Source organism: Cynocephalus volans, chromosome 8 (assembly GCF_027409185.1).
Source record: "Cynocephalus volans isolate mCynVol1 chromosome 8, mCynVol1.pri, whole genome shotgun sequence".
Classification (NCBI taxonomy): domain Eukaryota; kingdom Metazoa; phylum Chordata; class Mammalia; order Dermoptera; family Cynocephalidae; genus Cynocephalus; species Cynocephalus volans.
In genome coordinates, this window is record NC_084467.1 from 10,222,038 (window position 1) to 10,236,765 (window position 14,728).

At 46.7% G+C, this 14,728-nt stretch overlaps 1 protein-coding gene across 2 annotated transcripts; it reads left to right on the forward strand.

Moving 5' to 3' along the window:
• The first annotated feature begins 883 nt into the window (after positions 1–883).
• CFAP107 (cilia and flagella associated protein 107) lies at positions 884–9,504 on the forward strand. 2 transcript variants are annotated; one of them, XM_063103824.1, is made up of 4 exons: positions 884–994; positions 6,203–6,316; positions 7,406–7,583; positions 9,323–9,504. In XM_063103824.1, the coding sequence occupies exons 1-4, from the start codon at positions 884–886 to the stop codon at positions 9,502–9,504; spliced, it is 585 nt and encodes a 194-aa protein (XP_062959894.1). The 2 variants fall into 2 exon arrangements, with proteins under 2 accessions (XP_062959894.1, XP_062959895.1); XM_063103825.1 differs by lacking the exon at positions 6,203–6,316.
• The last annotated feature ends 5,224 nt before the right edge of the window (positions 9,505–14,728 follow it).

Genomic DNA, 14,728 nt, shown 5'->3' on the forward strand with positions numbered 1-14,728 from the left:
TGGCTTTTGTGTCACTGGACTGAACTCTGGGGGAGGGAGGGCAGGTCTAGTGACTGGTGTATCACAGCCCCTGCTCAGCACACAAGACATAGAATGTGAAGTGACTGTGGGATGAATGAATGAAGACTGACTCAGTGAACCATTTTGTGTCAGTGGAGCACAAAGACAGGATCCTCCATGGAAGTCCCTTAGGCAAAGTGGAAGACAGGCAGTAAACAGAGCCCAGTGGTTCAGGCCTGAATCAGAGTAGATTTAAATCCCAGCTCTCCCATGTGGTAGTTGTATGACTTTAGGCAGTGACTTAATCTCTCTTTTATTAAGTGTCCTCATCTGTAAGATGGGTACAATAATGGCACCTGCCTCAGAGGGCTGCTGTGAGGATTCATTGAGTGAATACATGTAAAGTTTCAGTGTGGACTTAGCACACCAGCACACACTCAGTAGTAGTAGAAATTATCTCACCCTGATTGTAAAAATGCAGCAAGGATGCTGCCCGTCTTGGGGTGACAACACAAGAACCAGGTTCTTCCAGCTCCTGCTTTTGTGGTGGTGGTTGTTGGTTTGACTTGTTTCCGTGGGGTCAGTTTTGCTCCTGCAGAATCAGCTGTTCCTTTACAGGGAGTATTTATACTCAGAGTCTGTCACCATGGAGACAGTCAACAGTAGAGAATCCAAGATCAAGTCACCTCTCCCTGGGAGCTGAAAGTGGACACTTGGGGCCTTTTTATTCCCACACATTAGCAGGGTGTCATCTACTACTCCCTCAGGAGGGTAGCTGAGAAGGAAAAAAAGGCACCCCAAACTCACCAACTCCATAACATCTTCTCTTCCCCTGAAAGTTTAAATCCTGTCGAGGAAAAGAGACGTGGGGCAAATCCTTACCATGTTTTTGACTACAGTAAATCCACAGTCATTGTCTACTCCAGGCTGGCAGATTGAGACCAAGTATTCAACCAGAGTGCTCATTGCAAACTGGGTGGAAGAGAGGAGGAAGGTAAGTATGGGAAGAGCTCAAGGGGAGGACTGATGGGCAGAGGGAGGGTGAAGTTTACCATTATTCATTATTTTCAAATCAAGGGCAGATGGTTGCATCTTGAGAACGTGACATTAGGGCCTTTGTGCTCTACATAGGGGAGTTTCACAGTTACATTCAAGCAACCACCATGGCTCCCATTATATCTTGAAAACACCACAGCAAAGGTGTTAATATCATTGTGCCTCTCAGTACTATTATCAGTGCAGTGTTTCTAGGAATCTGGACATTCTCTGTCCCCAATTCCTTTGCATCTTGACCTGATTAACATTTGCTCTCCTTGGCCTGGCCCTTGCTGGAATGAGGCACCTGCTGGGTCATGTCTGGGACTCCTGGCATGAGTGCCCGTGGCTGTGCTGCTGCTCACTGGCACCTGTTCCGCAATCTCACCCTGCCTGTGCATCTCTATATTTACTATCACAACAGAACAAATGGGCTCTTGGTGTTCCTACGTGCTTCAAAGCCCATTGGAAAATACTTTGCCTGAACTGGCTACTTGAAACTGAATATCTCCATTTCTGACCATCAAGACTAAGCCACTTAAACATTGCAGAGACATCTAGACATCATCACATCTTCTTGGGAAATGGGCAAGGAAAAGAGAGGAGATAGAATTGGCAGTTTTGGCCTGGGAAAGAGTGGGGAAGTTTGATGGTGACTTTCAAGAATGAGCAAGGGCTGTTTTCATGGAGAACATTAGCATTTACCACCCCTCTGGTTGGACATGACCTGTGGCCATCATTAGCTCCAACTGCACTTGGCCTTGTTTGGGGAGCAGGTGTGTGTAAGGAAGTTCCAAGGGCAAGAAGGACTGGCTGAGCAATACCTTCAGGTGCCCATGGGTGATGCAGTACTAAGAAATATTATGGGTGGGTCTCACACTTAGAGGAGATTGCATAAAGAATGTGAAGTTGGAGTGACATCAGCAAGACAGTAAACAAGAAGCTCCAGGTCCTCATTCCCCATGGAAATGTTTTAATAGCTAAAATGTTATAGGAGCTCCAGAAAACAGTCAAAGGTCTACAGCAAACAATTGAATGCTCAATAAAGAAAAAGCCACATTCAAAATAATAGGAAGTTCTGGGGCCAGCCCGTGGTTCACTCGGGAGAGTGTGGTGCTGATAACACCAAGGCCGTGAGTTCGGATCCTATATAGGGATGCCGGTTCGCTCACTGGCTGAGCATGGTGCTGACAACACCAAGCCAAGGGTTAAGATCCCTTTACCGGTCATCTTTTAAAAAACAAAACAAAACAAAAAACCCCCAAATAATAGGAAGTTCTATGGTGTTTTCCCTTTCCCCACACCTCCCCAGCACAGCAAGGTGCAGTCTGAAGTCTGGGGAAAGCAGCCGTCCAGCTCCCAGTTCCCTCCCTCAAATCCAGAGGGAGTAGAGCAACATTCTAACCTGCCTGGGGATACCTGAGAGATTGGTCTGTGTTTCACCTAACTTGAGGCTCAGGTGGGGAAAAGTGCCATAGTTCAGACCCCAGGCTGGGAAAAGCTGTGCAAGGCAAGAGTGGACACAGGTAGTGAAAGTGTCCAGGGGACTATGGACTTGTACATGTATGGGGCAAGAATTCATGGGTATACAACAGAACATCTAAAGCCCCAAGAAGAAGTGGAAGTGAGACTTTGGAAATTTAAGACATTTGAAAGGAGCTGTGTATATGGTGACATGGGAAAAAACATACACAGGCCGAGGCAAGACCCCGAAAAGGCCTGAGAATACTTTAAACCTTCAGGTTAGGCTGACCCCAAGGCTCAGAAGATGACCTACTAGTTAGAAACTGTCTTCTCTTGCACAGAGCTAGTCTACAAAGACTGGGAGAGTTGGCTGTCTTTTATAAATGCCCAATTTTCAACAGGACCAGATGGCTTCACTGGTGAATTCCACCAAACATTCAAAAAAGAATTAATAACAATGCTTCTCAAACTCTTCTGAAAGATTGAAGAGGAGGAGACACTTCCTAACTCATTTTATGAGGCCAGCATTACCCTGATACCAAAGACAGACAAAAACATCACAAGAAAAGAAAACCTCTGACCAATATCCTTTATGAATATTGATGCAAAATTCTTTAAAAAAATACTAGCAAACCAAATTCAACAGTATATTAAAAGAATTGTACACTGCAACCAAGTAGGATTTATTCTTGAAGTGCAAGGATAGTTTAACATATGAAAACCAATCCATGTAATAGAATAAAGGGAGAAAAACACATGATCATCTCAAATGATGTGGAAAAAGCATTGGACAAAATTCAACTCCCTTTTATGATAAAAGCACTTAACAAATGAAGAATTAAAGGACACTACCTTAACATCATAAAAATCATATATGAAAAACCCACAGCTAACATGATATTAAACAGTGAAAGACTGAAATCTTTTCCTGTAGGATCAGGAATAAGACAAAGATGTCTGCTTTTGCCACTTTTATTCAGCATAGTACTAGAAGTTCTAGCCAGAGCAATTAGGAAAGAAAGAGAAAAATACCCAAATCAGAAGGAGGAAATAAAATTATCTTTTTTCAGATAATATGTAGAAAACCCTAAAGATCACACACACGCGCGCGTACATGCACACACACACACACACACACACACACACACACACACACAAACTGTTAGAACTAATAAATGAATTTAGCAAAGTTGCAGGATCTGAAATCAACACAAACATCAGTTACATTTCTATACACTGACAACAAACAATCTGAAAAGGAAAACAAGAAAACAATTCTATTTCTACTAACATTGAAAAGAGTAAAATACTTAGCATAGACCTGACTGAGGGGATGAAAGACTTATACACTTAAAACTACTAAATACTGCTAAAAAAAAATTAAAGACAACATAAATAAATGGAATGACATCTTGTGTTCATGGATGGAAGACTTAACAATGTTAAGGTGCCAATGCTATGTAAAGCTATCTACAGATTTAATGCAATCCCTATCAAAATCCTAGTAACTTTAATCCATCCTAAAATTAATATGGAATGTCAAGGGTACCCAGGCAGCCAAAATGATCTTGCAAAAGAAGAACATGGGCTGGCAGGGTAGCTCAGTTGGTTAGAGCACGGTGTTGATAACACCGAGGTCAAGGGTTCAGATTCCCACACCGGCCAGCAGCCAAAAAAAAAAAAAGAACAAAGTTGGAGGACTCACAGTTCCTGATTTCAAAACTTACTACAAATTTACAGTAATCAAGACAGTGTGATACTGGTATAAAGACAGATACATAGACAAATGGAACAAAACAGAGAGTCTAGAAATGAGCACTTGTGTATATGATCAAATGACTTTCAGCAGGAGTGCTAAGACAATTCAATGGGAGAAAGAACTGTCTCTTTAACAAATAGTGTTGGAAAAACTGTATACTCACATGCAAAAGAATGAAGGTGGATCCTTACCTAACACTGCACATGAAAATTAACTCAAAGTGGATAAAAGACCTAGATATAAGATCTAAAACTCTTAGTAAAAAACATAGTTTCATGACATTGGATTTGGCAATGATTTCTTGCACATGACACCAAAAGTACAGGCAATAAAAGAAAAAATAGATAAATTGAACTTCATCAAAATAAAAAAATCTTTTGTGCATCAAAGGACACTATCAACAGAGTAAAATGTCAACCTGTGGAATGGGAGAAAATATTTGCAGATCATACATCTGATAAGGAATTAATACCTGGAATATATAAAGAACCCCTACAACTCAACAACAAAAAACCAAACAACTTATTTAAAAATGGGCAAAGGTCTTGAATAGACATTTTTCCAAAGAAGGTATATAAGTGGCCAATAAGCACATAAAAAATGTACAACACCACTAATCATTCGGGAAATGCAAATCAAAACCACAGTGATGTATCTCTTCATGCCCATTAGGATGGCCATTATTAAAAAAACAGGGGATCCTGGCTGGTTAGCTCTCTGATTAGAGCACGGTGCGGATCACACCAAGGGCCAAGGTTTGATCCCTGTACAGGCCAACTGCCAAAAAAAGAAGAAAAACAACAGAATAAAAAACAGAAAATAAGTGTCAGTGAGGATGTGAAGAAATGGGAACTCTTGTGCACTGCTGGTGGAAATATAATTGGTGCAGCTGCTATGGAAAATAGTATGGCAGTTCCTCAAAAAATTAAACATAGAATTAGCACACGATCCAGCAATTCCTCTGAGTGTAATCCAAGGAACTCAGAAAGACACTTGTATACACTCATTCATAGCAACATTTTTCATAGCAGTCAAAAGGTGGGTGCAACCCAAGCGCCCATTGATGGATGAATGAACAAAATGTGGTGTATGCACACAATGGAATATTGTTCATCGTTAAAAAGGAAGAAAATTCTGACACCTGCTACAACAGGGATGAATCTTGAAGATATTATGCTAAGTGAAATAAGACAGTCACAAAAGGACAAATATTGTATGATTCCACTTACAGGAGGCACCTCGAATGGGCAAATTTAGAAAAAAGTAGAACGGTGGTTGCCAGGGACTGGGGGAGGGGAACGGGGTTAGTGTTTAATGGGGACGGAGTTTCAGTTTGGCGAGATGAAAAGAGTTCTGGAGACGGAGGGTGGTGATGGATTGGGCAACAACGTGAACGTTCTTAATGCCACTGAACTGCACACTTAAAAATGGCTAAAATGGTAAATTTTATGTTGTGTATATTTACTGTATTAAATTTTAAGAAAACAGGTCCAGCCCGTGGCTCACTTGGGAGAGCGTGGTGCTGATAACACCAAGTCAAGGGTTAAGATCCCCTTACCCATCATCTTTAAAAAAAAAAAATAAAAATTTAAGAAAACCCATTAGAAAACATAATATAATGAAAAATAGAGAGAGAGGGGGTTGGAGGAGTGAAAAACAAAGCAAAAGAAAGGGAGGGGCAAGTAGGACAGAGGAGCGGGAGAGAGAGGGTAAGAAGGGGCACGGGTGCAGCCCGTGGGAAGTGGCCAGGACAGCCAGCAGGAGCTGAGCTGCAGGGCGCCGATGCCAGCCCCCAGCACGTCCCTTCCTGCATCGTGAGGATGTCCCGGCCTTTCCTCTTTTCCTTCTCTGCCAACCTGCACAGGGTCCGGGAGGTGAGGGGACCCAGCAGGAGTTTGAGAAACTTCATCTCAGAGTTTCTTTCGAATATTTGCTCTTTTCCAGTTCACCAAAGACACCGAGAAGACACCCCAGTGCATTTACAGAAAAGAGTATGTCCCCTTCCCAGGCCACAGACCGGACCAGATCTCCAGGTGGTATGGGAAGAGAAGAATTGAGGTAAGAGGGAGTGGCAGTCCCACACTCAGACCCGGGTCCCTCCCAAAGATCGGGGGATACACGCCAGCTTCTTATAGGCCCAGTACCCCAGATACGCCATCAAGACAGTAGGGCCGCACCCAGCACCAAGAGAAATGGCGAGAAAAGCCCTCTTGGCCTCTCTCCTTTCCCTGCTGCGTCGCCTCCCTGGCACTTCTCTCTGCTGATGGGAAACTTCTAACTCGCTTTCTCAGCATTAGCAATACATTGCAGGACACTTGGTGATGTAGACCTTGGGAATCCTGCTTACTGTTTGTACCCATCCCCCTCACCTCCCTCTGGCATTGTGATCTGCCTTATTTACAGAACCACTACTTGAAATACTGGGAGCAGCCAGGGTTCCCAGACCATGACAGACACAGCCCTTCCTGTCTGCTCCAGACAAGAGGACAGGCGTGGAAATCCACACCATCCTCCCTTGTAAATCAGCCCCGTTCCCCAGGATTTCCTTCCATGGCCAGGAGGATTTTCTCAGGGAAAGCACCGATTTGGGCAAACATCCCAGAGTCAGGAGAACATGGCTTTCTTCTCCCTGTAAATAACTCCCCACCAAAGAAATCACTCCCCTAGTTTCCAGCTGAGGGAGCTATAAATCTTTTGCAACACAAGGCAATTTATGGAGCGCTGTCTGATTCTTCCCACAGTAACTGATTGAAATCTCAGGCACAGATGTCAGGCTGGAAACAGGCACTTGAATGGATGAGACTCGAGAAAAACCAAAGGGTGTAATTTCAGATCACAGATAGGGGTGACACTTTCCATTCAGCTGGGTGTCCTGACTAATTGTAATGGGCTATCCTAGCTCATTCTGGGGATGGATTTTGGCGTAGGCTGGGGGCTGGACAGACAGAGAGCTGGCCGCGGCTAGCAGGGACGTGCATTTGGAGGTGGGCTGCATCTGGGTGGGAAAAACAAGTGGCCCGAGGGCTCGCTGCCAGCCCGTGGAGGCCTCGTCTCCTTCAGCACCACAGACCCCCCTGGCGGGCAGCTCCTGTCTCCATCCACGGCTGGGCGGGTGCCTTGCTCTGATCACTGTGTCTGTCCTTCCAGGGGCTCCCGTACAAACACCTGATCACCCACCACCAGGAGCCTTCACGCCGCTACCTGATCAGCGCCTACGACGACCACTACAACCGGCACAACTACAACCCGGGCCTGCCCCCGCTGCGCACCTGGAGTGGGCAGAAGCTGCTGTGGTTGCCAGAGAAGTCTGACTTCCCCCTGCTCGGTACTTTTGTAATTCAAGACTTTTCTCTGTGTTGTACAGGGCTGTGGCGTGCCTGCCTCATGCAGAAGGACCTCCACAGTTGACTCTGGCTCTGGGAGAGCAGTAGGATGAGATTATAGGAAACTGAGCTTTATTTTCCACTCAGGGCTGCCGCCTGCCCTCTCCCCTTGACACTGGGGAAAATCTTGGCTGTTTAACAATGCCCCATCTGCATACCTGTGTTTGCCTGGAGCACAGCGGGCAGGGGAAGACATCACTGCATACTCCTGTCACTCATCCACTGGATGAAAAGTGACTGAAGATTTCCCAGGTGGCATTCTCCCTTGCAGCACCTGGGGACACAGTGATGACAAACATCAAGGAATTCCTGCCCTCGGGGAATTGACATTCCAGTGAGGAGACAGATAAGATACCATTAATGAATAAGATAACTTAAGAGAGAGTAAATAAGGTAACTTCAGATGGGGAGATGTGCTACGAAAACAAATGAGTAATGAGTAGAAAGTGAGGCGGCGTATTTGTGAACCTCCTTTGGGTCACAAGTTCCTCCTTGGAAAGATGAGGGATGGTCTGTCTTGAGAAGATAGTTGAGTTGAGAAGGAGGGAGCCACGCAGGGATTTGGGAGAAGAGCATTCTAGGTGAGGGGACAGGAAATGAGAGTTGTAGGACAGGAGGGGTGGAGAACCATGTCCAGGCTCACAGGGCACAATAGGGAAGTGGGTTTTGTCCTACCCACAGTCACTGAACTTTGAAGGGGTTTATGGAGGAGAGTGCTTTGATCTGATTTATGTCTCAAGCTGCTCACACCCTAATGAGGATGCAAAACAATGTCATCTCTTTGCAGTCTTACCTGATGCAACGCAAAATAGGTCTGAGAGTCAGCTACTCATCACTGCATTTGGCAAAGTGTTGAGCATGTCACTCTCACAGCTCACATCCTCAGCCATGCCATGTGTTGACTTCTCCAAGTCCTTGGTAGCAGTGTCTAGGGTCTCCTGAGTACTCAGGGATGTCAAAGGACAAAACTACAACACATTTAGTTCAAGATCTCAATTGGCTTTATTGTGATTCTGGAATCAACCAGCACATCATTCCATAGAGTAAGTGTTCCAGTGAGCTCAGCACAGGAGGTTGGTCTTGTAGACAGAAAAGGCTGAAGAAAGCAGAAACAAAGAACAAAAAGTGGATCGGTCATTTCAAAGTTACTGGCCTTGTAAGGTGGGACAGGGAGATAGAAGAACAGAAAAATAACTGTTATTAGGCTACTTCGGGCTATCCTTTCTCCACAAGAATTAAAGCAGAGAGCACTTCATTACCACGCCAGTTGAAGATTTAAACTGGCCTGTTTGAGAAACTGACTGTTACCTGTCTCCTGATTTCTGGGAAGGTCACAACTAAGTTTAGACTTGGTGATGAAGAACTTCTGAGGAGTCAGAAGTAACTCCTTTTTGCTTTTTTGTTTGGTCGTTGGGGGCCTAGGGCAGGAACTTAGTACAAAACAACGTCCTCCTATAATTTTTATCTAACAGGGAACAGGCCCCTCTGTGAGACTTGCAGGGGCTGGCAGAGCCAACGCTCTCCTGCAAGGCTGTCTCTTCTCTCTGGTGCCCTGCCAGCCACAGGTTCTGGTAGGGCAGCCTAGGAAAACCTGCAGGGACGCCGCCACCCATTCTCATGGCCGGTTGGGCGTGACTCCTGCTCTGAGCCCTGTTCACCCAGGCCCTGGTTTCTCTCACAGCTCCCCCTACAAACTACGGACTCTACGAGCAGCTGAAGCAGAGATGGCTCACACCCGAGGCTGGCCCGAGGGAGAGCATTTACACCTCATCCTATCCCAGGCCACCCTGGTGCGCTATGTCCCGGCGGGAGCATGCCATCCCTGTCCCTCCCCCTCGCCTGCACCCTGCCCCACGCTTCTGAGAACTGCCACCCCACTGGCAGCTCAGGCAGAACCTACCGAGACCCACAGCATCATCGGATCTGCCAGACAGCAAGCGGCTGCACATATGCCCAGGGGATTAAATCCAGCCCATTGGAAGGGCCCCCAGAATCATGGTCTGTATTTTACGGTACCCCTCCTATCCTCCAAACCCACAGCTTCCTTTCTATTCCATTCCACAATTAAAGCTTTTTGATCCTATTGCTGTGTTGTGAGTATGCAGAAGACAGGCTTAGACTGTCAGGAAAACCCAGAAAGGTCCTTAAGTCCCACTCCCTCATCTCATGGGAGGGGAAACTTAGGCCCAGAGAGGTAATGTGACTGTCTCAGATTCTTGCAACTTGGTACATACCCTCAAGGAGTGTCTGGTCCAATGGGAGAAATGGATCTGACTACGAGACCTGTCCTGTAAACCCCACAGAATAGCTGCTCTTGGCTATGAGAAGGGCCACCAGCGAGAGCAGGCTTGGGGTAGGAGGAGCCCAACTTACCTGTCAGTGGCCAGCGGGAGAAGCCATGTGTTGGCCTTGGGGACTCAGAAGAAGCAGGACACAGATGCCACCTCCCCTCTACCCCGGAGCCCTTAAATCTGTTTATGAGTGACAGCAGAGGGGAGCCCCTTCTGATGAGTGGAGTGGGAGTGAGGGTAGATCTCCTCGCCCAGGACAGGAGTCCACTCAACTTCGGGAATGACATGGCCGTAATCCACCCTCTTTGACTTCCAGGATTGAACAGCTAGAGCCCAGCCTTTCTTGGGATGGCTTTTCTCTGTCACATGCCCCCACCCCAATTGTTTGCTCTGTATAGAGGTGGTGCTTAATAATTGTTGGCTGAGTGAATGCATGACCTGTTGTCTCCCTGGGGCTTTGCCCATTCATGGTGTCCCACTCCTGTTCTCCACTCTGAGTCCCTGTCCAGCCGAGCCTCATAAACCCCCACTCCAATGTGGACCCCCATGTCCAACTGGGCCCAGCCAATTTGGGTCTCCTACTCTGAACTCAGAGGAAAGTGCCTGTCTGGGGTTACTTCTGCCAGGTTCAGACAGGACATCACCTCTGCTCTTCATCTCTAGACCCCGCCACCTCTCCAACCAATGGTGTCAGCATGACTCTGTGGTCCTGCCAGCCCGTCTGTTGTGTTCCGCCACTAAAAACAATCAAACAAAAACCAATAAACAACAGTTCTGCTTTGCAATAAAATTAAATTAATTTTAATTTTAGATAGCATTTTAATTTGTGGATAGAACTATTCTTCCACAAATCTTTTCCTTAATTTTTGGCACCTGCTACTGCCTTCTAGCAAATGACCTCTCTACTAATCTCCCAAAAAAGGGCAGGAAAAAAAAAAAAGGAATTTAGTATTTGTTGCAGGTTGAGAATGCACTGAGAACAAAGATCAAAGATCTGGGCCTAAAGAAAGTTGATTATCTCATTGAATCACCACTCCATGATCCGAAGCAGGTTCTTGGGATCATTTCTGGTTTACAGATGAGGAAACGGGTAAATGAAGTTGAACTAACTGGCCCAAGTCACACAGCTACTGAGGCCTAGAGCTGGGGTCTGAACCCAGGCAGTGCGGTGACAAGTGTGCATGGCTGGCCCTTGTGCAAAACTGCCCCTTCAAAGAAAAGCTAGCAGGAAGCCTGGGCCCTCTGTGTGCTTGGCTCGTGGGCACCTGTGTGTTTTGGCAGTGATTTTGTACTGCAGACAAATCACGTGATTCGAAGGTTGGAAGCATGGGTTTGTGCATCTTTTTCACAGGACACCTGCTGGCCTCAGGCCTCCTGTTCTAGGGCTAATTCAGCACTCAGTCCCTTCCTTTCTTATTTTTCTAAGGATCTGTTTAATGGCATTATCTTCCCTACTGACGGAGAGTAAGAGCCTGGCACCCACTAGGTGCTCAATAAACGTTTGTTGAATGACCGAATGAATGACAGGAGAAGGAACCAGGGGTGGATGGAGGTTGTGCCAGGAAAAGAGCTCCAGGAGACAGCGTGGGTAGAGTAGAGCCTCACATGCCAATGCCACTCAATCATTCCACAAACATCCATTGAGCCAGGACTGAGCCCTGCCCTGGCCTCACAGAGCCTTCAGTTCAGCAGCAGAAAAACAGTAGACAAATCCCCACAGGATGGAGAGGTGCTGGGGGCCAGTGAGGGAGGGAATGAGGGTGACCAATGGGGTGTGCTGAAGTAAAGAGGTGCAGGAAGGCCACAGTGGGGTGTGGAGGCTGGATGGAGTCAGGGCAGGGCCAGGGAAGGCTGCCCTGCCGAAGGAATGCAGTGAATTCTTATGTTGCCTCAGCACCCATTTCAAATCCAAGTTTAACTTTTTCACCCCAGAAGGAGGGCTCAGTCACCCTCGACACAGGTTCCAGGTCTATACCACACTCAAATGGTTCCAGCCGGTGGCCAGAGATAAGAACTTAGACGCATCTCTCCAGCCTAGCAGACTGGGCTCCCAACTCATTCGCTGCATTCTTTAAATGAACCATTCCGGCCTTTGCCCACAAACTTAAAGTAACCCACAGCCCATTCCCTTATACACTGCTAGTGGCCACATACTCTCTCTCTGCCTGAAAATTTCCTTGCATTTTTCCAAAGGAAAATCAAGCCAGTGAGGGTCTATTTTCTATATTTCTGCTTCTACTTAGCCAGCAGTTCTCGAGCTTGAGCAGCATCAGCTTCACTTGGGGGGCTGTTAAATGCAGATTGCTGAGCCCCATTCTCTGAGTTTCTGGATCAGTAGGTCTGGAGTGAGGCCGAGAAGTTGCATTTCTAACAAAATTCCCAGAGGATGCTCGTGTTGCCGGTCCCTGGTCCACACTTTGGGAACCACTCCACTAGGCTGAGCGAGTCTACTTTTATTTTATTTGTACAATTTCTTTGGAATAACAGAAAAAACATAGTAAACATTACACCTGATGCTCTCCAAGGCTTCCTCCAGCTCCAGCAGCAGCCCATGACTCTGGAATTTTATTATAAAGGGTTAAGATGAGCAGTAGGGCGGGCCGGATGTTACAGCGTAGTATTACAACACCAAGGTCAAAGGTTCAGATCCCCATACCAGACAGCCACCAAAAAACCAAAAAGACACACAACAACAACAACAAAAACCAAAGAAAAAAACCAGAGAGCAGTGCATTCTAGGGACTGGCTCAGTATCGCTCATCAGGAGCTCTGACAGCAGATGTGCTATAATTCCAGTTCCACCACTTACAGGCTGGGTGGCCTGAGGAAGTCACTGCTCCTCTCTAAATTGGTCTCCTCCTCTATCAAATAGGTGCAATGATAATCTCTAACTCAATAAAAAAAAAAACTGAGCCCAAGGCTTGGTGGATGATAAATCCTTTATAAATTGTGGCTGCTATTGTTTGACATTCAAAGGCATAATAAAAAAATCTGCCAACGCCACAGGGGACGATCCAGACCTGAGGCAGAGTTCACTCACGTGCCTGCCGTTCCCTCTGCCAGGACACCATGCCTTGGCTGTAGAACCCAGCACTACAACATTCCTTAGGCACCAAGCCTGGGCTGGACCTGGGACAAGCCTGCCCACTGGTGGTCAATTTGACACCAACTTACAGGTGGCCTTGGTTTCAGATTCAGAACTTCTCTGTGATTGACACTAACTCTGGGAGGCAGATGTGAAAATAATCGAAAACCAGATTTCCCTGCAATGGTTTTCTGTTTCTTCTTTGAAAGCACCTGGGTGCTGGTGGTAAACCTGGGGGTAGCCATGCTTGGAGAATTCGTGCATGACTTTTGAAGCAAACCATTGTTGGCCTTGGATCTCTCTGGGGCTCGCTTCGAGGTTCCAATTCCAGCCATTCATGAACTTGCTGGGCACGTCCCGTCATGTCCCTGAGCCTCAGTTTCTTCATCTGAGAAATGAGACATCTCTGAGGTCCCCAGGGAGACTGGGGCAGAAGGTTGGACCCTCGATGCTCTTGAATCCAGCTTTGCTGCCAGATTTTGTTTTCTCCTGGACTAGAATTCCCACAGCCACTGGCACAGGAGGATTTTAGGTTTTTAAGATCCTCCCACCCATGGATTCTTTGCACCTCTCGCCCACTGCAGGAGTCTTCCCCACCAGGGAGAACTGTTTACTTCTCTGTCTGGTGCAAAACCTCAGCCTTAGGTCAAGCTGTCTGGGCATCCTTTTCTGTGAGACACAAATCTCTGTGAGACGCTGGGCTTGTCCTCTGGGTCAGTGCTCACCCACCATCCCGAGAACCTGGACCCTGAGCACCCCTCCTTCCCGCAGGACTGTCTCTTCCAACTTCACAGATCCCTGGTGTGAGAGGCTCCTAGAAGGAGACGTGGCCTCGCAGTACTGAACGGGGTGTGCGGTGAGTGGGAAAATGCACGTTCTCCTGACTCCAATGAGAGTGGGGTATGGGGTGCAGGGACTGAGACAGTCCTGAGTACAACCTTTCAGCATCACAGCCACCCCCATGTGCCCACTTTTCCAAGCTCTCAAGGTCCGTGGTCGCCTGAACAAGGGCCGGAAGAGTTCTGAGGTAATTGTGCAATGAGAACTAGGGGTCCTGGGGGAAATCCCAGTTACAGTGATGCTGGACTTGGGCTTTCTGTTCAGAAGTTAAGGGACATCCTTTACATTTGAAGACCTCTGAGACTTTTATTGATTTGATTGTTTAGTGGTGTTCTGGGAAGCAGTATGGCTTCCAAGCATAAACCACAATAATAAGGTGGTTGCATAGATGACCATCAGATGCCACCGAGCTGGATGTATGAGCCTGGATTGGAGCCAGGGGATGAGACAGTGTCTTTTGCGTCCCACTGTGGAAAGGCCCCCAGAAGGAGCCACCCCTTCACCCCAGACCCCAAGTTCTCTGCCTCCCCCACCCTTACTTCTTGTAATTTTGGCCTGATTTACTTCAGAGAATCCTTGACAGAAGTCTTGATGACCAACCACACCCTCACTGGTACCTCTCTTTTCACTAAATGGGCATATGATCTGCTGTGTTAGGTCACATAAAACCAAATGACCATTGGATACCTAGAGATTTCTCTTCTCTTTTCTTTTTGGAGATGACATCACTGCCTTCTTAAACCAATTTTGACTCTGGAACATTTTGCTAACTTTGATGTGGCCAAAGATCTCCCAACATTGATTTTCAGGTTTTGACGTTTTGTGTCTAATGTCAGGAATAGACTAAACCCTTCCTTGTCTCAAACTCAGG